A 27655-nucleotide genomic window follows, 5' to 3' on the forward strand; every position below is an offset into this window, starting at 1 on the left:
TATATATTCTTCTGTGAGGCATTTGTTCCAAGCTTTTGTTTGGTTTGTGAGTTATTGTCTAATTAAAAAATTTTGCACAATCTGGTCACAAACCTTATATACATATGTAGTGTATGTATGTGTATTATATATAGACATATATGTCTCTCTGTGTATGTTCACATGTGTTTTCTTTGAGTTTTCCATTTATTCCTTTTCCTGACACTTGAAAGGAGTGAAACTTCACTTTGATGAAATCCATTGCATCAGTTCTTTTTCATTAAAAAAAATTTTTTTTTTACATGACCCAAGTTTGCAAAGAATTTCTGTTTTTCTCTAGACCTTTTGTAGTTTTAGGTATTGTCCTTAGGATCACTTTTCAGTTACTCTTTGTCTATAATCAAGGTGTAGGCAGTGGCTTTCTCTGCTTCTTTCCTTTATAGTCTGGCAGCCTCCAGGGAACCATTCTTACTGTCCTTCAGCAAGGTTGTCTTTGGCACTTTTGTGAGAAGGCAGTTCACCAGGACGTGTGGCTCTGTTTATCTCTGGGCAGTCAGTTCCGTTCTGTCATTCTCTGTGTGTCTCCTGTGGTCCAAACCACTCTGCAATGTAGTTTTGTAGTAAGTCTTGAAGTCGGGAAGGCTGAATTCTCCGCTCGGGTACTTTTCCAAATTGTTTCAAGCGTTGTGGCTCTGTTCTTCCTGTGCAGTTCTTGGAGGCAGCTCACTTTCTCTAGGACAGATGTTAAAGTTATTGAAGCTGTTAATCACTCTGGGGCGACGGGCATCTTAGGCGTCCTTGATCTTGTGGTGATTCTGCTTACTCAGGACTTCAAGTTTCTCTTTCTGTTTTTCAGCTGTCAGCATAAAACTCTTGTTTCTGTTTTGTTACGTATGTATGTTTGCTCATTTTGTGTCTAATTGTCTCTAAACTGAGTTGATGTGTGCATATTGTCCCTGGATCCACAGCATTGTTCAGCTCTCTTATTAGTACTTGTGGCTTTTGTGGACTCCTTAGGATTTTCTGCCCATTCATGTATGTCACCCATAGAAGCAGTTTTAATTCATATTTCCCCAGCTGTTTGCATTTTCTTGTCTCATTACACTGGCTAAGACTTCTAGTTATGCTGAATAAGAAATCTCAGGAGATATTTGTGATTGGTAATTTTCTTTAAAGAAAGCATGTAGTCTTGCTTTTTTTGTTTGTTTGTTTGCTTTAACCATTTTGATAAGATGGAGAACTTGTCTTTGACTCCTGGTTTGCTTAGAGCTTTTAAAAGTCGGTCATCCATGGCTGTTGTATTGCTTTGTCTCATTGTAGAAATCATTGTTAGTTAAGGTGGAAATTTACCCTACTGTTATTCTGAGAAAGCTGCTGCTTACGTTTTGGTGCATCTTCCATATTGTTTTCCATTGGGAATCTTTTTTAAAATTTAATTTTATTTATTTACTTACTTACTCATTTTAGACAAGGTTTTCCCTGTGTAGCCTTGGCTATCGTGAACTTTGTAGATCAGGCTGGCTTTGAAGTCACAGAGATCTGCCTGCCTCTGCCTCCCCGAGTGCTGGCATCCCAGCCGTGCATCATGCCTGGCTCATTGGGAGGTTTATTAAGCACGATTATAAGCGCTTTCTATTTATTCTCTCTTTTGAAGTATTGTGTTTGGTAACTTGCTGCAATGGCTTTGGCTTGTCACACTCTGTGCCCACACTTCATTGTTTTCTTATTGTCAGCGTAGCTAGAAATCTCCCCGTGGGGATAACAGCACCTGGGTTTCCCCTCTCTTGAGACGTGATTTCCATGAGCTCCTGAGAGTGTATCTGTAAGTTTTCAAGTTGCCAGTGAGTCCAGGGTGTGTCTCTGCTGATGGCATCTCCGTCCCATCTGTCTGCACACACTGGACTTTGCTATTTGTCTCAGCTCTTTCTGCTGAAAATTGGACATGTATGTTGTCTGCTCTCTGGGTGTTTGGTCATTTTCCTCCCTTGGGAATCCTGCCTTGCGCTGCTTGTTTGCATGAGTACCTTGTTTTGATATTTCGTAAGTCTGTCCTAGTGCAGCCACTGAAGTCTGGAGTACAATAAATTATTTCCGTTAATACATAGAACTCGTGCATCTAGCCTTTGCCAAGGGTCTCCGAATGATGGTGCAAGCCACAGTGCTCGGGTGAGCAGTCTGTGGTGCTGCCTTAGCTTTCATTTGCGACTCGTGCAGATCAGCAGCAAGCTCTTACGAGTTTCTCTAGAGTGTGAGTGTGCGCTCACACACACACACACACACACACACACGCATGCACACATAGGCACACAAAGGCACACAAGACCCTGAGCATGCTTGCAGCTTTGGGAACAAACATGGCCTTTGAGATTTTCAGAAAAATGTTGCATCTTGTGCAGATAACTCAAGAGCATGTTTTCCTCCACTTACCTCCATGTGTAGCCTGTTGTGTGTGTAGCTGTCACCTCCTTTGGAGCTGAGTTTTAAGAAGGTCGGCCCTGTTTGGTTTTGGCAGAGGCCGTTCTGGGAAAGGTTACTGTCCTGGCACCCTGCGTTAGCCCAGATGCAGAGAGGCACAGGGGCCATGTCAAGGGGGCAGCTGGATGGGCCAGGAGTGGCAGCTTCTGAGAACGGGCCTTCTCAGAGTTCCTGGGTGGCTCGCAGGCTGCTGGGCTTCCTGTGCTTTGAATCTGTTTTATTATTATTTTCAGGTTATCAGTGCTGGAGAGAATATGGTGACGGTAGGAGGGCCTAGAGTGTCCCAGAGCCTCTGTTCTGCCTGTCAGAGATGGCTCGTGGACATGGCTAACTGGGATATTGGAAGCCTTTGGCTGATTACGAGTCATGAGAATACTGACTGGCAGTTTTTGCCGCTGTTGTTCAAGTGTGTGAGGTTTTTGGAGTTTCTCTGTCAGTCTTTCTGCCACTGTGGAAACGTTTGAATGATCCAAATCATTCTCCCATTTTCTTTGTCAGCTGTGTATATTTTAGCTTTGTAGAAGAAATAAATCATTTGTGGGTTCTTAAAGTTCAGATATGTGAACTTTTCCCTGTGTCTGAACACCACTAAGCATTACTGGCTGTCATCTGATGTGTGAGAGGGTCCACAGGCCAAAGCCTGAGGCAGCTCCCCCTTGGGTAAGATGACTCCCGAGCAGGGAGGAGGCTGCCATGGGAACAGATTCAGGTGGTGACAGAGCACTGTTGCTGTGGTAAGCACGGCCTCCTAGACAGGCATCCACCACTGCGGCCCCTCACTGTTTCTGTATAGACTCGTTGGCCTCCACAGATGTGACTGCAGTTTTAGGTTGGTGACTTACAGCTGAATCTTGATTGGATTGCCAGAGTCGTTATGCCCAAAGGGAGAGACGAAAACAAAGCAAAGCATTTACTGAGCTGTGTCCTGTGCCTGAACATATTGCTCAGGGGAAGTTGGGTTTTCCGCAGAAGGAATTTCCAGAGCCTGTTTCCCGCCTTGATGTAGGCATGTGTTTGTGTATTTCCATGTTTTGGTTGTTGAGGGTAACTGATGTTTTCCATTTGCTGGGATGCTCCTGTCTTGTAGCAGCAGCCAGTGTCACAGTAGAGCACAGACAGGTTGACTGTGGCAGAAGGCCACCTGCCTGCACACCCCTCCGTACGATGAGTCTGTCCAGCGTGCAGTCTGGGACCTTCTGTGTGGTTCAGTCTGTGCCTCTCGTGTGACTGATGAAGCATGAACGGTTTGCAGGCGTGATTCAGAGATGTGCTCTCTTTTCCAGTTGGCCTGATGTGCATTTCCTTACTCCCTTGGGAGGGAGGCCATTGCAGGCTCCGGGTTCCAGTGTCCTTGTTAGCTAGCCCCAGGTGTGGCCTTTGTCCTTTCACTGTGGCCTGGGGCTAGGTTTTCACTTGCCGCGTGCTATGGTAGTGCTCCTGTTTTGGCTGGTAGACTCGCTTAAGGTTCAGTGTAAAATGTAAAAATACCAACTAAAGTTTACACAATGTAAGGGATTCGTATACGTGAGGAAAGGGACTGAGCAAATGAAAATGAATGTCATTCCTGTCTCCCAGATGGCGACATTGTTTGTGTTTAAATATGTTAACTGGCTCAGTAGAGAAGGCTGCTGACACCCTGTCGGACCTCACAGGGCAGGAACTCCCTGTGGGAACCTGCGCTCACCAAGGTGTCACCTTGAAGACAGCTGCTGCTTTTGAATTTTGAATGGTCAGAGTTAAGATAGGAAGGTGTTTCTGAAAAGGACGCCTAACACAGGAGAGGAGTGTGCTCCGCTGGATGAAGTTAGTTTACGCACCATAGACGCCTCAATAGAATCGGTGCTTCAGTACTTAGGAGGTGAAGACACTCACAGGTGATTCATGCTAAAGTCAGAATCACATGAAAAATATGTGCTGAGGAGTCTGGTATTTTTAATTCAAGGGAAACGAAAATTAGTGGTTAGAATGCGTTTTATATCATCTTGGAAAAATGTGAGCAGGCAAGTACTTTCTGTGTTTCTCTTGGTGAAGGAGAGTTTTTGCTTTTTGAAGAGGCGCCCGAGCAGGTCAGACCTGTGGGTGTGGAGTAGGATCTGAGAACTGTCCGTGTGGAGAGAGGGGCCTCAGTTCTGCAGCTGACTGAGGAGTCAGTGCTTGGCGCCCCAGCCCCGAGTCCCCAGGACGTCAGCGGGGAAGGTGATGAGTCAGGGCTCCACAGGAAGGAGTGGTTGCGAAGAAATGGGGTCTCGGCAGGCGGACTGGGGTCTGGAGACGCACCACCCTGATACACTTGAGACCACTGGCAGCTGGAAGCAGGGCCTAGCACAGAGGCCTGCGCCGTGATGGGTGTGGCCTGTCAGTGCCCTGGTTCTCAGGGTCCCCAGCACTGTCTCTAGGTGAGGCTCCAAGCCTCAATCAGCCCAGAAAGGTAAAGCCCGGAGCTTGCTCTGTGGGACACACCACACCCCGAGAGAACTGTGTGAGCTGCACACACACAGACAGAAGCCTTAGGCTCGCCTGGTGGAGCCGCTAGCCAGGGCGTACCTGGCCGTGGGGGAGTTAGGTTAGGCTGACTTCTCTGAGCTGGTATCCTGCGCGGCGGCTTCGGCTTCAGCTCACTGACTGCAGCATGGCCCCAGATGCAGTTTCCAGAGCGGGGTGGGGACGCCGGGCCTGCTGCGGTGTGATGGCCACGGTGGGATCTGAAGGCTTAGGGAGCTGGAAAATGAGGCTGCTTGTCGCTTCAGGCCCCTCATTGAGGTTGGGATGGTGGAGCTTTCCTGTACTCCCAGCACGTGGGAGTCTTGAGAGTTCGGTCATCCCAGGTTACAGAGGTTGTTCAGGGCCAGCCTGGGCTACATGAGATACCACCTTAAGAAAAGATTTATTCACTGCAATTGTTGGGATACATTTTAGGGGTGCCCCGACTTGGTGCAAGAAGTCTGGGTTCTGTACCTGAAGGGCAGAACTTCTAGTTCTGAGCTGGGAACCTGCGCACAGCACTCAGCTGCTAAGGATGAGATGGGAGGGTTGCCAGGGTGTGCAGCAGAGCCAGACAGGTGGGGAGGCTGGCCGGTGGCGCTGGCTTGTTGATATGGCGTTCCCATGTGAAATAGAGACTCGGTTTGCAGAAGCAGACCATTTAAGTCAGTTGAGATGAAGTCTAAGGAGGAATAATAAAAGGTAGCACGTCACAGCCCTGGGTCGGTTCACACAGCTTGCAAACGAAAGGCAGGCTGGGTCTCAGTCAGCCACGTTCCCGTACACCTGACAGAATTTATGCCTCAGTTTCCCCAGCCCTTCCGAGGGGCCATCGGTCTTTTAGCAGGGCAGCTGTGTGCTGTGTGGGGACACAGCTACTGGATTCTGACAGTTTGAGAGGCTCAGAATGCTGTGTGTTTGGCTCTGGTATTTCTGGGGGGGCTCGTGGGCCAGCAGACTCATGCCATGCTTATGTCCCCAGTTTTGGGGTGCTGAAGTGTAGAGGTGTAGAGTCTGAGTTTGGACTCATCAGTGGAGCCCACTCAGTGCTTGGCTCAGGGCCGAGCTTCACAGTGGGGCAGCCTCCGGAGGAGATGGTACATCCAGGGCAGCATCTCATTCACGAGGCAGGAGGGGAGTGCTGTCAGCGAGGACGAGCAGGTGCTGAGTAGTGAGTGCCACCCATCCTGTCCAGCGCTCCTGCCCACCACCATGTCCTGTCCAGCGCTCCTGCCCACCATCTGTCTGTCCTGTCCAGTGCTCCTGCCCACCACCATGTCCTGTCCAGTGCTCCAGCCCACCACCATGTCCTGTCCAGTGCTCCTGCCCACCATCTGTCTGTCCTGTCCAGTGCTCCTGCCCACCACCATGTCCTGTCCAGTGCTCCAGCCCGCCATCTGTCTGTCCTGTCCAGCGCTCCTGCCCACCACCATGTCCTGTCCAGCGCTCCTGCCCACCACCATGTCCTGTCCAGCGCTCCTGCCCACCATCTGTCTGTCCTGTCCAGTGCTCCTGCCCACCACCATGTCCTGTCCAGCGCTCCTGCCCACCACCATGTCCTGTCCAGTGCTCCAGCCCACCATCTGTCTGTCCTGTCCAGTGCTCCTGCCCACCACCATGTCCTGTCCAGCGCTCCTGCCCACCATCTGTCTGTCCTGTCCAGCGCTCCTGCCCACCACCATGTCCTGTCCAGTGCTCCTGCCCACCACCATGTCCTGTCCAGCGCTCCTGCCCACCACCATGTCCTGTCCAGCGCTCCAGCCCACCATCTGTCTGTCCTGTCCAGCGCTCCTGCCCACCACCATGTCCTGTCCAGCGCTCCTGCCCACCACCATGTCCTGTCCAGCGCTCCTGCTCGTCGTGTGGAAAAGGCGAACCGGTGCTGGGAAACGCCAGTGGATTGTTCCAAGTATCAGTGCACTAGAGCTAAGCACTTCAGACTTTTGTAGTCTCCATCACCAGACACAGGCATGCTCCAGGGAATGGCCCGCTTTGCTGTGCTTGCTCCCTGACCCTGCAGCTGGCACCCATGGCCTTATGGGTAGTCTCCCGACAACCTTTGAAGAGGAAGGAAAGACTGAGGCCCATGCTGTTCTGCTCTCCCCAGGACGCTGAGCTCTAGCATGCCTTTCGGGGACTTCTGGGGAGTGGTCCTGGGGAATCCTTCTGAAGCAGAGCTCTGATGAGTGTGCTGGTCGCTCACTTTCCCCGGAAGGAATAGTGCTATTTGCCTTTACAGACAGATGCACCGTGGCCACTGGTGGTCTGTGGTGTTGGAAGGTCAGGATTGCAAACCTAGCGCGAGGAGGCCTGAGGAAAGACGTGGATGAGTGGACGCATCTGGGTGGGCACAGCATCCTGGAGCCGTGTGTGCGCTGTGCTTGCTCGAGAGGGTGGTGTCAGCGGAGGGTTAGTGGCTGTGTGGGCGGGGCGGCCTGTTTCCCGGTCCGCTGTCCTTTCAGGGGCACAGCCACACACGTGGTGTGAGCAGCCTCCTCAGCTCCATGGCGCTGCTGGGGCTCCGTGTCACTTAGTCATCGTGGGAGAGATGGGCGCTGGGCTGTGGACTCACACTCACTGACGCTGCCAGCGTGTGTCCACAGCTGAGTGCAGTGTGTCGCCAGTGCCCATTGGTACAGGCCCTGGTGTAGTTCCCCAGGACGGTCAGCCTGGTGGGTCCGCTGGGTTGCTCCCGCCACGGCTAGGGCAGAGCTCTGTTCTTACTGGAGGATGCTGAGACGCTGTTCCTTCCCAGATGCAGTTTGTGGTGACTGCTGCCAAGGCCACAGTCCTTCCCTGTTGTCGTGATCTTCTGCAGAGCTGCTTCCGATCCGTGGACCTGTCCACGGTAAACCTGCTCAGGGCACTCATGGCGTGACTGTGTGGAATGGGGCGGTGCTGCAGTGTGGAGTGCGCAGTGTGGCAGTGTGCAGTGTGGCAGTGTGCAGTGCGCAGTGTGGAGTGCTGCAGTGTGGAGTGCTGCAGTGTGGAGTGCTGCAGTGTGGAGTGTGGAGTGTGGAGTGCGCAGTGTGGAGTGCTGCAGTGTGGAGTGCTGCAGTGTGGAGTGCTGCAGTGTGGAGTGCGCAGTGTGGAGTGCTGCAGTGTGGAGTGCTGCAGTGTGGAGTGCTGCAGTGTGGAGTGCTGCAGTGTGCAGTGTGGAGTGCTGCAGTGTGCAGTGTGGAGTGCTGCAGTGTGGAGTGCTGCAGTGTGCAGTGTGGAGTGCGCAGTGTGGAGTGCGCAGTGTGGAGTGCTGCAGTGTGGAGTGTGGAGTGCTGCAGTGTGGAGTGTGGAGTGCTGCAGTGTGGAGTGTGGAGTGTGGAGTGCTGCAGTGTGGAGTGTGGAGTGCTGCAGTGTGGAGTGTGGAGTGCTGCAGTGTGGAGTGTGGAGTGTGCAGTGTGGAGTGCTGCAGTGTGCAGTGTGGAGTGCTGCAGTGTGGAGTGCTGCAGTGTGGAGTGTGGAGTGTGGAGTGTGGAGTGCTGCAGTGTGGAGTGTGGAGTGCGCAGTGTGCAGTGTGGAGTGTGGAGTGCTGCAGTGTGGAGTGTGGAGTGCTACAGTGTGCAGTGTGGAGTGCTGCAGTGTGGAGTGTGGAGTGCGCAGTGTGCAGTGTGGAGTGTGAAGTGCTGCAGTGTGGAGTGCTGCAGTGTGCAGTGTGCAGTGTGGAGTGTGGAGTGCTGCAGTGTGCAGTGTGGAGTGCTGCAGTGTGGAGTGCTGCAGTGTGCAGTGTGGAGTGCTGCAGTGTGCAGTGTGGAGTGCTGCAGTGTGGAGTGCTGCAGTGTGCAGTGTGGAGTGCGCAGTGTGGAGTGCGCAGTGTGGAGTGCTGCAGTGTGGAGTGTGGAGTGCTGCAGTGTGGAGTGTGGAGTGCTGCAGTGTGGAGTGTGGAGTGTGGAGTGCTGCAGTGTGGAGTGTGGAGTGCTGCAGTGTGGAGTGTGGAGTGTGCAGTGTGGAGTGCTGCAGTGTGCAGTGTGGAGTGCTGCAGTGTGGAGTGTGGAGTGTGGAGTGCTGCAGTGTGGAGTGTGGAGTGTGGAGTGTGGAGTGCTGCAGTGTGGAGTGTGGAGTGCGCAGTGTGCAGTGTGGAGTGTGGAGTGCTGCAGTGTGGAGTGTGGAGTGCTACAGTGTGCAGTGTGGAGTGCTGCAGTGTGGAGTGTGGAGTGCGCAGTGTGCAGTGTGGAGTGTGAAGTGCTGCAGTGTGGAGTGCTGCAGTGTGCAGTGTGCAGTGTGGAGTGTGGAGTGCTGCAGTGTGCAGTGTGGAGTGCTGCAGTGTGGAGTGCTGCAGTGTGGAGTGCTGCAGTGTGGAGTGTGGAGTGCTGCAGTGTGGAGTGCTGCAGTGTGGAGTGCTGCAGTGTGGAGTGTGCAGTGTGGAGTGTGGAGTGCTGCAGTGTGGAGTGCTGCAGTGTGGAGTGTGGAGTGCTGCAGTGTGGAGTGCTGCAGTGTGGAGTGCTGCAGTGTGGAGTGCTGCAGTGTGGAGTGCTGCAGTGTGGAGTGCTGCAGTGTGGAGTGCTGCAGTGTGCAGTGTGGAGTGTGGAGTGCTGGAGTGTGGAGTGCTGCAGTGTGGAGTGCTGCAGTGTGGAGTGCTGCAGTGTGGAGTGCTGCAGTGTAGAGTGCTGGAGTGTGGAGTGCTGCAGTGTGCAGTGTGGAGTGTGCAGTGTGGAGTGCTGCAGTGTGGAGTGTGGAGTGTGGAGTGTGGAGTGCTGCAGTGCGCAGTGTGGAGTGTGCAGTGTGGAGTGCTGCAGTGTGGAGTGTGGAGTGTGGAGTGTGGAGTGCTGCAGTGCGCAGTGTGGAGTGTGGAGTGTGGAGTGCTGCAGTGTGCAGTGTGGAGTGTGCAGTGTGGAGTGCTGCAGTGTGGAGTGTGGAGTGTGGAGTGTGGAGTGCTGCAGTGCGCAGTGTGGCAGTGTGGAGTGTGGAGTGCTGCAGTGTGGAGTGCGCAGTGTGGAGTGCGCAGTGTGGAGTGTGGAGTGTGGAGTGTGGAGTGTGGAGTGTGCAGTGTGGAGTGCTGCAGTGTGGAGTGTGGAGTGCTGCAGTGTGGAGTGTGCAGTGTGGAGTGTGGAGTGCTGCAGTGTGGAGTGTGGAGTGTGGAGTGCTGCAGTGTGGAGTGTGGAGTGTGCAGTGTGGAGTGTGGAGTGCTGCAGTGTGGAGTGTGGAGTGTGCAGTGTGCAGTGTGGAGTGCTGCAGTGTGCAGTGTGGAGTGTGCAGTGTGGAGTGTGCAGTGTGGAGTGTGCAGTGTGGAGTGCTGCAGTGTGCAGTGTGGAGTGCGCAGTGTGGAGTACTGCAGTGTGGAGTGCTGCAGTGTGGAGTGCTGCAGTGTGCAGTGTGGAGTGTGGAGTGTGGAGTGCGCAGTGTGGAGTGCTGCAGTGTGGAGTGTGGAGTGCGCAGTGTGGAGTGCTGCAGTGTGGAGTGCTGCAGTGTGCAGTGTGGAGTGCGCAGTGTGGAGTGTGCAGTGTGGAGTACTGCAGTGTGGAGTGCGCAGTGTGGAGTGCGCAGTGTGGAGTACTGCAGTGTGGAGTGTGCAGTGTGGAGTGCTGCAGTGTGCAGTGTGGAGTGTGCAGTGTGGAGTGCGCAGTGTGGAGTGCTGCAGTGTGGAGTGCTGCAGTGTGGAGTGCTGCAGTGTGGAGTGCTGCAGTGTGCAGTGTGCAGTGTGGAGTGTGCAGTGTGGAGTGCTGCAGTGTGGAGTGTGGAGTGCTGCAGTGTGGAGTGCTGCAGTGTGGAGTGCTGCAGTGTGCAGTGTGCAGTGTGGAGTGTGCAGTGTGGAGTGCTGCAGTGTGGAGTGTGGAGTGCTGCAGTGTGCAGTGTGGAGTGTGCAGTGTGGAGTGTGGAGTGTGGAGTGTGGAGTGCTGCAGTGTGGCAGTGTGCAGTGTGCAGTGTGGAGTGTGCAGTGTGGAGTGCTGCAGTGCGGCAGTGTGGAGTGTGCAGTGTGCAGTGTGGAGTGTGGAGTGTGGAGTGCTGCAGTGTGCAGTGTGCAGTGTGGCAGTGTGCAGTGTGCAGTGTGGAGTGCTGCAGTGTGGAGTGCTGCAGTGTGGCAGTGTGCAGTGTGGCAGTGCTGCAGTGCGGCAGTGTGGAGTGTGCAGTGTGGAGTGCTGCAGTGTGGAGTGCTGCAGTGTGGCAGTGTGGAGTGCTGCAGTGTGGAGTGCTGCAGTGTGGAGTGCTGCAGTGTGGCAGTGCTGCAGTGCGGCAGTGTGGAGTGTGCAGTGTGGAGTGTGGCAGTGTGCCAGTGGCCCTCGGCATATGAAGTTCACTGCCATTTCCCATGCTGTTCAGTCAGGAGGCAGAACAGCAGCAGGGTCTCTTGAGGACTCAGTGACAGCCCCAGTCAGTGCTAGCGGGGCCGGGAGCGTCCCCGGGAGTGTGCTTCTGCTGACTGGCAGCATTTTGCACATGGACTGCCCCCTGGTGAGGTCACAGGATCCGGGTCAAAGGTAGAAGTAAGTGGAGCTGTTATTTTAGTGACCCACCAGGACTTCCGTTTCCCGTCACCGTGTTCTCCCTGCTGGTAAGCGCAGGCCCACCGGAAGCTGAGGCTTGCTCCTGGTGGCCCCTCGCGTCTCTGAGTAAGTACGCCAAGGAGAGCATGTGAGGGCAGCCCCTGAGGGTAGCGCTTCCTCCTGCATGCTCGCTCAGGGTTAAGGTGTGCAGGAAAGGCCCTGCACCTGGAGGTCCTGGTGGGTAGGTGGTCACGGCTGAGCTTGGGGACTGTGCGCTCGGGTGTCAGTGCAGGCTGTGAGTCCTGGCCACACACCGGCAAGGCTGCAGCCACACCTGCACCTTCTCCACAGTCTGCACACGTGTACTGTAACATGAAATGCTTTCACTTTACTTCATGGTTTGGAGGTCTGGGACTTACCTTCTCTTTCTGGAAAGGAGTGTGTGTGCTTCGGGTTCTGTGCAGGGTGGCTGTGTTGTGTTGTGTGGGAAGCTGAAGGTGGCCTCGGGGACTGCGCTGGGGGGCAGTGGGTAAGCAAGCGCTGTGCCTTCCTGCTCAGTGTTGATGTGAAGTTGTGGGCCCTGGAGCATCCTGACACACAGCGTTTTGTGTGTGTCTGAGGGTGGTTTTGGATAACATGGTGGTTGAACCCCTCATCCAGCTCTCGGGAAGTCCACATGGACATCGGTGCTGTGTCGGGTGCGGGCGCCTTGCCGGTGGGCTCCTCTGGTCGTCCTGCCTGCTCAGCCCTGTGCTGCCCTCTCTCCTGGGTCTCTACTGTCTGCAGATCCTGGCACTTCTCAGACCTGTGATCATGGGAGCCAGGCTTTGCACCCAGTCTCTGTCTATGCACCCAGTCTCTGTCTCTGCAGTCAGTCTGTCTCTGTCTCTGCAGCCAGTCTCTGTCTCTGCAGTCAGTCTCTGTTTCTCTCTCTCTCTCCCTTCTTCTCGCTCCATTTTTCTCTTCGTCTCTCTCTCCCTCCTTCCTTCTCTCCCTTCGTCCCTCCCTCTCTTCCTCCCTCTCTCTTCCTCCCTCCCTCCCTCCATCTTCCTCCATTCCTCTCTTCCTCCCTCTCACCTTCTCTCCCTCCCTCCTTCCCTTTCTCTCTCTCTACCTCCCTCCCTCCCCTGCCCCATTTCCTTGTCTGGAGACCCTGATTTCTGGATCTGTGCTTGCACACTTTCTGAGGATAGCTTAGCTCATTCAGTGAATCCTTTATTCTCGGTTAATAAAGCACACGGCGTCATATTTAGTATATCACAAAGCCTGCCACTTGCCACCCCAGCCTGTGCGCCATTTCACTTTGTTCACTGCAGAATCTTCTGATTTCTTACATTTACCACGAGTTGCTCAGAAGTGTGTTATGCTATGTACTCTTAAGTTACTTGAGAACTTGCCAAATTCCACCTTTATTGACTTTTAATGTATCTTGGCTGTGGGTAGTGAGGGCTTTTTGTATGACGTCAGCTTTTTAAACCAAATTGAGACTTGCGTGGCTCTGAATATCATCTGGCTTTGATCCCTGTATGTACCTGAAGGCCTAATCTGACCTTGCTGGGTGGAGCCCTCTCAAGGAATGTTGGTTATATTGGGGTATAGATAATATTGTTGGTTTTTTGTACATTTATTTTCTCCCTTCTATTTACTTGACAATCAAGAGAAGTATTTGCCCCTGGGTGTCCTTGCTGCCTTGGCCGGCTGTCTGTTCTGCCACTCAGTCTTTTGGGGCATGCCGTGCACATGCAATATGATGGCTGGCGATCTGTCTTTCTGATTAGCGTCTGTTCCATATTGGTCATTGGCCTAGGTCTAATTAATCCAGTAGTTATGTGCCGCCTCGGCTCTCTTTTGAGGTGTGCTTGCATGGGGCTGTCTTTTCAGCTGCTAGTTTCATCCCTTTTCCTGGTTGACGTGCTGCCTTTCTACTCTGCCAGGCCGTGTCAGACCCCGCTGTTGGTACTGTGGGTACTCTGAGAAGGTAGCACCCTGGCTGAATTTAACTATCAGTTTACTATGTGTTTTTCTCTTTCCCATTCTGTGTCTTTTTCTCCTTGTCCTGACTTAGAGTGGGTTTGAGTTTTTTTCCTTAATAATTTCATTTTATCTACTTTGGACTAAGTGACATATCTTTGCTTGTAATTACTGAAATGAAGCACGTGTCTACAATATATGTTTAACCTTGTGCTTATTTTCAATGTATAGTAAAATCTCTCTCTAACATACTGTCATGTCATCCTTTTGTGGCCTTGGTGTGCATCCCTGCAGCCTCGAAGCTGTATGTCCTGTGAGTCAGCAGTGCATCTCCCTACAGAGTCTGTTACATTTAGGATGTTCGTTCATGTCTGCCAGTTCACCATGCTGGCCTTCCTACTTCTGCTTCGTTGCTGCTTCCATTTGGATGTTCATGTCTGCCAGTTCACCATGCTGGCCTTCCTAGTTCTGCTTCGTTGCTGCTTCCATTTGGATGTTCATGTCTGCCAGTTCACCATGCTGGCCTTCCTAGTTCTGCTTCGTTGCTGCTTCCATTTGGATGTTCATGTCTGCCAGTTCACCATGCTGGCCTTCCTAGTTCTGCCTCTTCCATTTATGAGGTCCACGTTTCTTGGTTTCATTTTTCTTCTTCCTGGAGATATGTCTGTGTGTTCAATGCAGATCTTGTTGCAGACAATTCTTCCTATTTTTATTCATTTGATTGAAGGAACTTCCTTCAAGAGCCCTACACTGCCTCTCCCCTCCCCTGACCCCCAAGGGGCTTTTAGTCACTGTGACAAATGTCTGGAGAGCGGCTTGCACACAGGAAGGCTTTGTTCTGGCTTCAGTGTGTGTGTGTGTGTGTGTGTGTGTGTGTGTGTGGTGTACCATTGCTGTGGGACTCTGGTGAGCCATGTAAGTGTAGGATATGGGACTGCCTTAGTTTGTCCACAGCTGATAATTGAGGGGTGTGGTCTTTGCCAATTGAGATAGGTTAACTCTGAGGACTCTGAGAGGGTATAAATACCCGGGACTAGGGAGAGGGCACTCCAAGAGAGAGGGACACTTCGGAGAATGCTTGGAGGAGAGGAATGGAGGAGGAAGAAGGTTGCTTGTTCCTGCACTGCATTTGCTGGGCTGCTGGACATCCTGATTACTGACATTGGTATTTTCCCAAAGAATTCGTTGACCCTATCCAGAAGGAACTAAGTCAAAAGCCCTACCTCCCCTCTCCCTTCTAACCTTTCTCTTCTGCTTAGTGGTTGGGGGGCTGGTGGGAGGAGGGAGAGGCATAAGGAAACCCAAAGGAAAAAATAGATGAAAACTAGTGCCCTCGCTGTGGTTCCTTGTTTTTTGGGTTGAAGTTGTGGCCATGACAGTTGTGGTTATGATTCTCACAGCTGGGGAAAAAAACCCTTCATGTGTGGACGGCTGAGTGGGCCTCTCTCTCAGCAGCTGTGCTTACGACAGCCAAGGAATGGCTGAAGCTGTTGCATGACTAACAGAGCTCTTCAGGTCTGTGGGAGATGGCAGGCCTGAGTTGCCTGGTCGTCAGGAGTGCCTGGTTGTCATCTACAGCCCCCACAGGCCTGGCCTCCGTCTTTCCTGTGGGACTTGAGGATCCCCCTTCCTTTTGCTCCCGGGTAGCAGTTCTCAACCTGGGGTCTAATGGCCCTTTGGCAGGGGCGGCCGAAGACTGTCACACAGATACTCACATTCCAGTTCACAGCAGCAGCAAACGTACAGTTATGGAGTAGCAACAAGATAATTTCACAGATGGGGCCCCACAATGTGAGAGAGAGTAATAAAATTCGACGCACTAGGAAGGTTGAGACAGCTGCTCTAGGGCAGCCACAACTGCCACCTGGCACCGAGAAGGCTCTACCAGCCCCCACCGAGCGGCTGGACTGTGCAATCAGAGCGTCTGTGAAAGAGGAAAGTATCAGTGAGGAGTAAGGTACAGCCTGACCCCATCTGTGGGCCTTACTGTCCCCTCAGAGCCCTGGGCTGCTCCCTCTGTCTTAGGGGCTCGGCCACTCCCGGGAATAACCCGGCTTCAGAACAGCTCTGCCTGCAGTGCCTGTGCCAGGGGGGGGGTGGCGCCCCGGCCCCAGCCTCCAGCCTGACAGCTTGGGACAGCTTAAGCTGCGCTGTGAACCCCACAGGCACCCCGCTTCCTCATCTATCTCTTTTCCTCCAGAAAAAGTGTGTTCTGTTGTAAACACTTGCTGCTTTTCTTTCTGTGCACATTTCAGGTGTTTTGGTGAGTTTTCTGGTTCTTTTACACAAGGGACTGTCTCTGTCGTGCATGCCTGTTGAGTGCTCTCTGGTACTGTGTCGCCTTCACTTTGAATGTGACCCCAGGGCAGGTGACCGTGGAGTTAGCCGGGGCCCTGGAGCAAAGTGCAGTCTTGTTACACATGAGTGTGCGATTATAAAACGCAAATGTCTTCCCTCAGCCCATCATTACAGAGAGCCCACCTGCCAGCCTCGCCCTGGCGAGCTCTCCGGCGTCTGCGCTGAGCTGCCCAGGGTCGCAGCCGCGGGGCACGGACAGTTGGCTCCCTTCACGTGGCCACGGCTGTTGTGCGGGTGTGTGCTCTTGTCGTTCCGTGCTCAGCTGATGAGAGTCTCGCCCTGCCTTTTCCCAGGTGTGCTCTTGCTCATGCGGGTGGGCCAGCGTCCACCCGTGATGGGAGGGCACGAGCTCCTCGGCCGTAGCGCTGTCCCTCCACCCCTGTCCCGGGGACTCACAGGTTCCTCCAGGTCCCACAGGCTGCGACAGCTGCGCCCTGCCTGTGTCAGAAAAGCAGCGCCTTCCGCAGCCCCAGACGAGTGTCAGGAAGGGGGAGCGTGCGGAGGCGTGTGCACAGACGTGTGTGACTTGCCCAGTGGTTGCATTTGGTGGGTCTGCACTCCTGGAGGGGAGGGCCCACCTGCCAGGCTTGGCACTTTCTGTTGCCGTGTCTGAGCCTGTGCCATTCTGCCTGAGAAGGGGCTGTTGTGTAACCGCCAGTGTGACAGGCCCTGTGCTCCGGAGTCTTGGCCCGCCCCGCCTCTCCTCCCGGCTGTCCCCTCTTGGTGGCGTCTTGGCCTCTGCTGCTGCCCCGTCCAGCAGCTGGCCCTGCCCCGTTTCCCGGAGCGCCCGTTTCTCTACGTTTCTTCCTTCCTCTGCTCAAATGCGCCTAAGGATGTTTTCTTTACAATTTCTTTTACGCTGCTGTCACCTGTGTCAGTAGTGGTGTTGGCGTTTCGGGGTCAGCCCTGCAGTTGAAACTTAACATAGCGTCAGCCTTGCAATGAAGACATACTATGGAGGATTCTTTTGAGCCAAATCTTTAACTTCCTTTAAATTTTTTAAGCTCTTAAAATCTTGGCTGCTTTTAAAGTAATTTCAAAGTTAGTGTACAGAGATGCAAAGCAACGGATTTAATGGTGGCATTTTTATGTGTGCGCACATGTACACATTCATATTGTACTAGCATAATTTCTGTTGCTGTGATAAAACATTCCAACAGGACAGCTTTGGGGGAGAAAGGGTTCATCTGTCCTTCAGCTCAGTCATGGTGCAGCATTTCGAGAACGTCTGTGTCATGAGCTCAGTCAGCCTGTCATGCCACAGCCAGGAGCAGTGAGTGAACAAGGGGTCCTGACTTGCCTTTAGCAGCGTCCCCCCTCACCCTGTCCAGGACACCTTGCCTAGGGAATGGTGTTGCCCACAGGGGCCAGACCTTCCTCATCAGTGAACAGTCTGGACAGTCCCATGCAGACACGAGCAAAGGCCAGCCAGCTATAGATCATTCTTCTGATGACTCTGGGTGTGTCAGGTTGACAGTTAGAACTAATCACACACACACACACACACACACACACACACACACACACACACGTTATCTGAACCCTCCCTCACTTCCCTCTTCCCCTCTTCCTCACTTTTGCTAGTCTCCTTCATTCCCCAAATAGCCCTACTTTCTGCTTCCGTGTCACATGCATTCCATTTCTCTCTCACTCTCCCCCTTTTCTTTACACACTCTACAATGCACATTGTGTGAGTGTGTGTGCAGATTTCAGGAGAGGCGCCCTGCTTGTTGAGTCCGGTCAGTTCTACATCCGTGACGCATTCTGTGAGCCTAGTGGATGTCAGTGTGTCCAGGGTCGCGTTTTCTGCCCATCATCTCACTGAAGTCGAGGTTGTGGGAGCAGGCCTCACTGAGTTCCCACTGCAGGAGCTGCCCCTCTTGAGAGGCAGGCCTTCGCTGGGCATGCACGTCTCTTCTTGGGACCCATCTGTTGGGTGTCTGAACACGTAGTCTGCTAGTGCGAGCAGTAGCCCGGCTACAGGTTTTTGTGCCCACGTGCTTTCTGTGGGTGGCTTGTTTTAAAAACTTTTTTCAAAGGAGTGTATTGTTTTTTCCTGGCAATCCTGCATATCCTGTGTAAGTATTTTTCATTATTAATAATTTTGAGAAGAACCAACTCTAGGTCAGAAGATGGTTGCTAAAGCTGCTGTTTTCTCCGGTGTCCTCCCAGAGGCTTTTCCTCTGCTCTGCCAAAGTCTGTCCATCACACATTCCCCCTGCTCACTGTCAACAGCCTGCTTGTGGGAATTATTTCGATGCACTTTGCGTGAATCAACAACCACTAAGAGAAATTCAGCAAGATATGAGGTTTAGTTCTCTGGACCTGTAGGCCGGCCTGGCGCACAGCCCCTCTTCTCACACTGCAGAAGTTTCCATTTCTGGTTGTGACTTGAGTCCCAGCTTTTCACTGTTCTTTTCCATCGTCTTCTTCCTCCATTGGGCTTCGTGGTTAGAAATCTCCTCTTTAATTGAATTGCAGAGTGGTTCATCCTGTCGTTTTCCACTCCTCTGTCCAGCAGCCAGGGTCGGCGTTTGTAGGTACACGGCAGCATTTTAATAATGAATCTGGGCTTAAAGAGAAATTGAATTAAATTCTTCAGTTATTTTAGAAGTTCTAACATCATGCTATTTACATTTCTGGCCACAGCGAAAGTTTTTGTGCAACTGGGTTCTGTAGGAAAAAGCCTTGTGTGTCATCATAATCTTGGAAGAGCTGTGGGGACTTGGCCTGCCCAGAATCCCAGCTTTAAATAGTCTCCATGAATCTTCCAGTTCAAATTGTGCATTCTTTCTAATTGGAGTTAGCCAGAAACTTGAGCATAATCAGACTCAAGGCCCCCAAGTGCGAGGAAACTGAGCTGTGTGCGGGTTAGGTGACAGCTGTGATGATGCTGATTTATGGGATCCGAGCCCAAGCGGGGACCCCATGGCCAGTGCTCGTTGTCCTGTCTCTGTGCAAACGAGGCTTAGAAGTATGGATGGGTGATACGGTGCCACCGTGAAAGCACCCAGATACACTTGTGTAGCACAGACAAGAGTGAGCTGAGAACTCCGTCCCATTTGAGGTCAGCCGTCGGCTTCTGAAAAAGAAACTTTGGTGGCATTTGTTTCGTTCAGCCTCTTTCTTAAGGTAATTGGTAAAGGTTCTCGAGCTGTGGAAATGGCAAGCAAGGGTTCGGCACTGGCCTCGGCTGCTCCGTGTCTTGTCAGCCCTTCCCCTGCTCAGTAGGTTCTCCCTGCACCAGGCGTCCAGTGCTCCTTTGTGTGGGCCGTGGGAACTGCCTTGTTGCAGCCTGCAGCTTGATCAGTCTGATGAGACACCTGACAGCAGCGCTTAAGACCAGGCCAGGGACAGGCAGACCACTGCTTCAGAACCGTCCTGTGATTGTGCATGTAGCCTTTGTATGCAGCTGCCAGTAGGGATCAGTGGTGCCCGCTGCATTAGTGCCTGCTGCCTTAGCGCCCGCTGCCTTAGTGCCAGCTGCACTAGCGGGCTGCATTATGCCCGCTGCATTGGTGTCCACTGCATTAGTGCCCACTGTCTTAGTGCCCGCTGAGTTAGCACCCGCTGCATTAGCGCCATTAGTTCCAACATATCGGCTGCACTGTGAAGCAGGAACTCTTAGCTGGAGATTCAGCTGAGCACTTGTGTCCCAGCATTTGCTTCAGAAGCTGGCCTTTGCGTTGCTGTGCGGGTGACAGGGCACAGGGCTTGCGGTGGGCCTGGGAATTGCAGCCCTGTTGTGAATTTGCTCTTCGGATTCTCTTGATGGTTTTCTCGCCATTTTGGCTCTTTCCTGGGGTGTCATGTTGGGTTTGCTGTGTGCACTGTGGTGCTCCCCAGCCGAGGTTGACACCGAGGTGACCCTGGAAGGCAGTGAACACCCTTTCAGGTACTGTCAGCTGTGTCCCCACAGGCTGCAGCCTCTGAGGCCAGTGAGGCTCTCGCTGTGGACAGACCCGTGCACTTCATCTGGTCTCTCTGCCCTAGGTGGCAGGGAACCAACCCCACACACGCACCCTGTACACTTGAACAGCTCCTTCCTGCTCACTGCGAGAAGTTTGGGGGGTTCCATGCCAGACAAAGTGTCCTGATTCCAGAGCTTCGGATCACAGGTGCAGTTTACACGTCAGAGCGGTGTGATTCTCTGGATAAAGGACTTTGTTGAAAATACTTCCAGTTTTTTAATAGCCATTCTGGAAGTATGAACCCGGAGGAGGTTCTCTGGACTGCAGGGGCCTGAGCATCTCTGCGGGTTAGGACTGCCTTGCACTCGGGGAGAGGTGTGGCGTCACAGTGACAGGCTGGGAGAGGAGCCGAGCAGATGTGTGTGAACCAGGGCTCAAGCTGGAAGCCGTGGCCAGGCTCTGGCGCCGCAGTCAGCCGCTCTGGTGTGGTTCTGCTGTTCTCCCCCAGTGTGTGAACATCAGCAGTTCACTTCTGCGCTCCCGCACGAACTTCCTAGTTTCACGTGTTAGCGTGTTTCCGTGTGTGATCGTGGGGCTAGACTGGTGGACATACCTTGTGGAGTCTGACACACTCGCCTTGTGGAAGACGTCGCCATGTCTGAGGACGCTCTTTCTCTGCCTGTGTGGGCAGTGTTGGCCACTTCTCTCCCCCACCGCTGCCTTCCGGGCTCTGTGTGCTGTGATTAGTTTGGTCTTTGTGACAGTGGGATACGTGTATTTGCACACTGTGCTCTTTTGGTGGCTGAATGTGCTGACGTAATGCTTTTGGCGTTTGTGAGCACTCCTGTGGTGAAAACCTTCTGAACGGTGGATAGAAGTGGTAGCACGTCCCTCGGGGGTGACATGCATGTCCAGAGTGAGTGCTGCGGCCTTGGGACCTCATGCCGCAGTTCTTTGCTGGGTGTGGCCATTCACCAATATTTGCACTGCTGGTCCGTGTGGAAATAAGGTCATTGTTTCACTTATTTGGTTGTAAAGTGAATTTGATCTAATGATCAAACTGTTGCTCAGAGCTTGCCTTTCAGGTTGGGGAGGAGGAAACCTCCTTCCTTTACCTTTCGTCCTAGATCAGGTTTCCGCTGGCTGCGGTGAGGTCCGTGCAGGGCACTGTCAGACAGAGCCTTTAAGCCAGTTCGCCGTCCTCAGTGTCGTCATGAGCTGGGGGACCGTGAGCCACAGGGCTCACCCCAGGGTGTGGGGCTCAGCTCTCCCCGCCATCTTCCTTTTTAAAGCTTGGGGGAAGGCATTCACAGTACAAACCTGACGGTTTCCAGATTCTGACGTGTGCCCTCCAGTGGGCTTACACGCTGGGGCATCGTCCCTGCCACCCGTCTGTAAACAGATGGGACTTCCTAGTTCTGAGGCATTCACGGAGCGGGGACAGGCCTGTGTGACGTGCAGGCCTGTGCTTCAGTTTATGTAGATTCGGGTAGAGTAGGTGGTCATGGAAATAGTATGTATAAAACATTTCTATTCTATTTTTTGGGGTTTGGACCCAAATCTTTTAGGTGATATAGAGTCCAGGTTGGAATTACTCTCTCCCCCTTCTTCCCTCTTCCTTCCTTCCCTTTTTGCTCCCTGGTTCTGAGGGTAACGCACGGTACCACGTGTGGCAGCCTGCCCAGCAACCACTGTGCGCTGAGCTGCGTCTTCAGCGGACGCTGGCTTTTCATCTGTCGATGCTGATGGAGCCAGTGTCATGCGTAGTTAGATGCTAGAAATACATAAATCACAGGACTTTGATCCAGATAGTTCACTAATCACTATCAATAGAATGTAACAGTGGCGGTGGTTATATTTTAAACACAACTGATGAAAATGCTCTCTTGTCGTTGGCACTGGCAACTGCTTCCATGACACTGCCAGGAGGAATTGCTTTCAGATGTGAATTCCGCTATAACGGAAAGATTCTTCTCTGGGCAGAGAATGGTTATTTCCAGTGACTTGTAAAACATTGTTATTGGAAATGACTCATTAAATTTCTTATGTATTTTTATTCTATTATATGATTCATAGAAATAGTTTTTTTCCTCACCATTGCATTCGTTCCCACTTTGTGTGTTTTCTACCTGAAGGTAGAGGGAGATCCATGCGAAGGCCTTTATGTTTAGTTTTATGTAATGTATGAAACTATATGTATTAATATATATAAATCAATATATAAACTACATGAGATGCAGAGGCTCTGGATGGCTGTGTAAAATTCAGTATTGATGGTCAGGAACCGAGGCCTAGAGGAGTGCTGGCTCCTGGCTTGCTCCCGGGGCTGTCCACCGGGGGCAGCGTCGCCAGCACGAGCTCGGTGACCATGCCCAGCGCTGACGAGAAAGTGCCAGGCAGCCCTGCGGAGAGGCTGGATCACGCGGGCGTTTCTCAGTTGAGCTTCAGGAGACCCAGGCTTTCGACAAAATCCAACCAACATGGCTTTGAGCAGAGTGAGGTGGAGCTCAGGTGACACGGACGCCCTCTGTCTAGGCCAGGGACGTGCGCAGACTCAGTTGAGAGAGTTACCACACGCATGCGCACGGCCACTCAGAGACTCGCATTGGCACTTAGAGGTTCCCGACCTCCTTCACTCACTCAGCCCCCGTGTGGACCAGCTGGCCGTTGGGCTGGGAGAATGTCAGATTGTGTTGCTGTCCTCTGTGCACGTCATTTCCACACAGTAAAATTGGACAGTGTTGGCAGCATTTGAAAGTGAAATTTAGAAAACTGTTGTAATTGGGTCTACAATGCCGTACTCTGGCTTCATCTGTCTATCGATCTACGTCTCTATCTTCTATTATCTATCTACATTCCATATTCTATCATCTATCTGTCATCCGTCTATTTTTAGGGGAGAGTGTGGTAAGACAGCTTTGTAGTCATGCCTCAGGTGTGTGTAAGGTTAGTATCTGGGTTCCGTTTTTCGTGGCTGGCTAGCCTAATGGTGTGCCTCATAAGTCCAGGTGTCGGCACAAACCAGGCAGTTCCAGGACAGTTCAGCTGTATCATTTACTCAGTCATTTGATGACTGAAAATTTTACTCCTGAAATGCACAGAGATGCATGAGGATTGAATACGGAGAACATTTCTGGAAAAGGGCAAGAGAGCGCCTCAAATGCTGTTTGGGGCGATCCAGCTTCCACATCTCACTTCCACACGCTGTGCTGGTTGGGTTCACTGTGTGTTTTGTTTGTGTCAGATTAGGCTCATTACACATGCAGTGTTTACTCTGTTGTGTTTTCTGGCTTTCCATGCAATTGTAGTTTGTTATTAATTAATCTTGAGACAGTTTGGGCATCGTATTTTCAGGGATTGTTTTACCCCATTTTCTTTTTGGAATTTTAATTACATGGTTGATTTTCTGGCAGTGTCTAGGAGCTCAGGAGTGGATGCTTTTCTTCGTTTCTCCTTTTAAATACTGTGTGTGTGTGTGTGCATTTGTGCACGCTAATCTCTTGTATGCAACATGTGTGTGCATCCCTTCACCTGAATATGCTCCAGGTTTTCTCCTGTTGTGTAAGCTTTGCAGATGGTTCCATAAATGATTTCTCTTACACTGTGGTTTTGGAATCAGTGGCATTTTTCACTTTCCTCTTAGTTTTCTTCTGCCTCTTGTTAACCCTTATGCACGCTGTCATTCCGTTGTCTTTTCAAATGGTTACATGAAGAATTGTGGGGGCTGCCAAGAAGGCTTAGGAAAGGCATTTGCTGCAGGGTTTGATCGCTGGAACCCACACAGTGGAAGGGGGAGAACCAGCTCCTGTAAGGCTTCTGTGACCTCCACGCTTGTGCTGTGACACACGCACACACACATCACAGCACACACATCGAATGTAAACATGAGTCCTCCTTCATGCAGTAACTGCTCTCTGGGTGTGCCTCATTGCTTTAATTCTGGACATTTTGGATTTTTGTGTTGGTCTTATAATTATGTCAATTACTATGTGTTTTCTTTACTTTTCACTGTTTGTGTGTAGCACCTTTGCCTGTGTGCATGTTTATGTACCAAGTTCGTGCAGTGCCTGTGGAGGGCAGAAGAGGGTGTTCCACCACTGGGAACTGGGCAGGGTGAGCCGGCGTGGGGGTGCTAGGACCTGAGCCCTGTCTCTGGAAGAGCAGCCAATGTTTGTGATGCGGAGCCATGCTGCCAGCCCTGCCTGGCACGATCTTTCAAAGCTTGACATAGTTGGCTCATGAGTGGACATACCCTTTCTCCGCCAGGTGACTGGTTTCTGAACACTAAGTGGGAGTGTCACTCCGCACTCCAGTCACCCCGGTTGTTTGTCCACCGTGAACACGCTGGAGTCTGTCCTTCCCTCACTGGGTAGACCCTCGCCTAGGAGCTGTTGGCCCTGCTGAGGCTGTGGCAGATTACAGCTCACTTTTGTGATTAGATAAAAAGCAAAACAAAGCAGAGGCCATAGAATGTAGATGATGTAAATGATGCATTACTTAATCCATATAAAATGGAAAGACTAGAACAGCTGAGAAATCAGAGTTAAAAGTGCTAACATTGTTAGTAACTGTAGGCCAACTTTTTAAAAATAGGTTTTCTAGAAAAATTTTACTTACAAAGCCTTCTGAAGAAATTAAAAGTCTGAATTTTCCCATAACTATAGAAACTGAATCTTTCCACAAAGCAAGCAGCAGAGGATTGGCTAAGAACGTTAGTTTTTTTAACCAAAAATCTAAGAAATAGATTACTCCATTCTGAGGCAATCTCTTTTAAAGAAAGAAGGGAGCGGTTTCCAGCCAGGTGCGAGCCCTGCTCCAGCCTGAGGAGACGCTGTGGCAGGAGTCTGCTGTGTTCGTGTCTGTCCACGTGGTGCTCACAGCCTCCTGCTGCTGTGTCTGTGTCTGTCCACGTGGTGCTCACGGCCTGTTGCTGCTGTGTCTGTGTCTGTCCACGTGGTCCTCACAGCCTCCTGCTGCTGTGTCTGTCCACGTGGTACTCATGGGCCCCTGCTGTGTCTGTCCACGTGGTCCTCATGGGCACCTGCTGTGTCTGTGTCTGTCCACGTGGTACTCATGGGCCCCTGCTGTGTCTGTCCACATGGTCCTCATGGGCCCCTGCTGTGTCTGTGTCTGTCTGTCCACGTGGTCCTCACAGCCTCCTGCTGCTGTGTCTGTGTCTGTCCACGTGGTCCTCATGGGCCCCTGCTGTGTCTGTCCATGTGGTTCTCACGGCCTCCTGCTGCTGTGTCTGTGTCTGTCCACGTGGTCCTCATGGGCACCTGCTGTGTCTGTGTCTGTCCACGTGGTGCTCACAGGCTCCTACTCTGTCTGTCCATGTGGTGCTCATGGCCTCCTGCCATTTGTCCTCGTGCCTGGCCAGCACCGCCACTCTGTGTTCTGCTGACAGCTGCTCAGGTGTGACCCGGGCAGCGAGGGCAGCCCTGAGGCTGCCCTGAGGCTGGGGGATGCTCTCCCGCTCTGGGCTGGGCAGGGGTGCTCTGCCGTGGGTAGCGTGGAAACCAGCGCGCTGCTCACAAGGTGTCCTGTTTCCACTCGTCCATTCCCGACTCCTTCCAGCTTTCTGAGGATCGCCTGGCCCCGGAAACGGCCTGGCCTTGGTGGGGTCTCTGCTGTCAGGGACTTTGCTGGCTGGAGGGGGGGTGCTGTGTGCCAACCAGCCGCCCAGGGCCTCTGGCACCCACGGGCTGCCCGCTGCTTGGGCTGCGCCGTCCCCCCTCCGGTGCCCTCCCCCCTCGGTGCGGGGCCTGGGCGGCCGCTGCTGGCCTCTCCTGGCCGCGGCTCCCTGCGCCCAGCCGCCAGGAATCGCAGAGCGGGTTAGGCCAGCACCTGTCGGGAGCTCCAGGCTGAGGCTCCCCGGGCCGGGCCTGAGCCGGAGCCGCCATGCGGGGTGGGGTGGGGGGGTCCCCCAGCCTCGGCACCTGTCCCCGGCCAGCCAGACACGTGGCTCGCGGGGACCCTCTTCCCGGGCCTGAGCATGGCACTGTCCCCTCGGGGGCTCAGTTCACGAGTCCAGCGTGTGTCTCAGTCTCCGGCTGGCGCACACTCACGGCGGGTGCCCTGTGTTCTCTAGGTCCCAGGAGCTGGCCTCACCACAGTGCCCGAGTTCCGGTCCGCCGGCGGGATGGAGGACGACGACTTCGGCGGCTTCGAGGTAGGCCGCTCTGAGCGGGTTAGCGCGACGGGCGCTGCGCGTGCCAGCGGCCTGCTGGCCTAGGGGTCCGCGAGCCGCGCCCTGGGCTGCGTCTCCTGAGGCCACCACCCCGCAGCCCCGAGGTGGTGCTGGGAGCGGGCCGGGCGTGGGGGGGCGGGCCGGGCGTGGGGGGGCGGGCCGGGCGTGGGGGGGGCGGGCTCGGCGTGTGTGGGGGGGCGGGCTCGGCGTGGCGGCAGTGCCCCGTGCTCCCCGAGCGCTCGCTGGTGGGAGGCGGGCGTGGCCAGCCGTGGGGGCTGCACACACCCCTCCAGAGCCCACGAGCGCCCCAGGGCCTCTCAGCTGTCCCCGCGCTTCCGGGCACACTGCAGGGACATCGGGGACAGCTGGTGGCGGGCTGTGAGGTCCTGCCGAGTCCTTGGTAAGAGCCCAGGCCGGGCCAGGCCGAGCTGCTGCGCTCACTGGGCCGTCCGCTCTGTCCAAAGTGGGTTCACCTCTCGGGAGGTGGGCGGGCTTCCGGGAGGAGCGCGTCTCTGTCGACACTGTAGGTGGGCAGCAGCCGTGTGGATGTGTCCTCCACGTGCAGCCCAGCACTATAGACACACGTGTTCTCTATGTGCAGGCAGTATAGACACACGTGTCCTCCATGTGCAGCCCAGCACTGTAGACGCGTGTTCTCCACGTGCAGCCCGTGTAGACCTAAGCGCATTCCATGTTTCATCCCAGAATGGTTTTTAAGGCTCGTTTGAGTGTCTCACATTTTTTGTGTAATGGTCGTGTGGTGAATCTCACACATCTTCGGTGGAAAACTGCGCTGGCCTCGAGCCCGGGAGGGCCTCCTGCTGCCGCGTGGCCGCCCTGGCGCCGCTGCTGTTCCGGGGGCAGTGCAGGCCTCCCCGTGTGAGCCGCAGCCTCGTGCGCTCTCACGCTGGTGCATGTGTCTTCCGCTCAGCAGCAGACCGGCGGGGCTGCTGTGTTTCTGTGTGTTCCAGGGGCTCCTTTCCAGTGTCTGTCAGGTGTGGGAGGGCAGTGTGTTGTCCTGTCTCGGGGCAGCTCTCTGGAGCCTCTGCTGCTGTGCCCTTTGACCACTGTGGGGTGGGGTCAAACCTCTGCCATCTCTGACATCAGTGCCAGGAATCTGTGGTGGGTGGTCCAGGGCAGCAGGGGCCTTCCTTTATACAAGCTCTTACACAGATGGAGACACTGCGGCAGGGGCAGTTCACAAGTGAGAGTGTGATGGATAACTCTTGACTGGTGGGGGGCCTTTGGATCAGGGAGGGGCTGTCTACCTAGACTGGGCTGGGCAGGGGTGAGCAGGCAGGAGGAGAGGGGCAGGAGGAGAGGGGCAGGGGTGAGAGGGGCAGGGGTGAGTGGGCAAGAGGAGAGGGGCAGGAGTGAGGGGCAGGAGGAGAGGGGCAAGGTGAGAGGGGCAGGGTGAGGGGCAGGGGTGAGAGGGGCAGGAGGAGAGGGGCAGGGTGAGCAGGCAGGAGGAGAGGGGCAGGAGGAGAGGGGCAGGAGTGAGGGGCAGGAGGAGAGGGGCAGGAATGAGGGGCAGGAGGAGAGGGGCAGGAGGAGAGGGGCAGGAATGAGGGGCAGGAGTGAGGGGCAGGAGGAGAGGGGCAGGGGGAGCCGGGCACTGGCGGCAGTGCGGTGTTGGGAGGGAATGTGGTGTGTGTGGCGTGTCACCGAGCGGTGTGTGTGTGTGTGGGGGGGGTGGCAGCGGCTGTGAATTCTGGCTCTTCAGGTCTCTCAGTCAGTCTTGCCTTGTCTTCCAGGCCGCAGAGACCTTTGATGGTGAGCAAGGCGGAAGCCACGCGGTGTCTCCTGCTGTGCCCTGGGCCACCTTTCCTGCAGGTACGCCCTCCTCTCTTGGTTTGAACGTTTTTTGCCTTTTT

The 27655-nt window shown here is 53.7% G+C and overlaps 1 protein-coding gene across 8 annotated transcripts in view; it reads left to right on the forward strand.

The window, feature by feature from the left end:
• Window positions 1-27655, forward strand: part of Ccdc91 (coiled-coil domain containing 91) — a 118011-nt gene that overhangs the window by 2796 nt on the left and 87560 nt on the right. For 3 of the 8 annotated variants that reach the window (XM_060384522.1, XM_060384520.1, XM_060384524.1), the window contains exons 2-3: window positions 25690-25763; window positions 27536-27614. In XM_060384522.1, the coding sequence (XP_060240505.1) occupies window positions 25734-25763; window positions 27536-27614 (109 nt within the window). In that variant the 5' untranslated portion in view covers window positions 25690-25733. Of the gene's footprint in view, window positions 1-11442; window positions 11478-25682; window positions 25764-27535; window positions 27615-27655 lie in introns of those variants that run through there. The other 5 variants (XM_060384523.1, XM_021646014.2, XM_060384525.1 and 2 more) reach the window with 3 other exon arrangements.

This window comes from Meriones unguiculatus, chromosome 5, assembly GCF_030254825.1.
Source record: "Meriones unguiculatus strain TT.TT164.6M chromosome 5, Bangor_MerUng_6.1, whole genome shotgun sequence".
NCBI lineage: Eukaryota > Metazoa > Chordata > Mammalia > Rodentia > Muridae > Meriones > Meriones unguiculatus.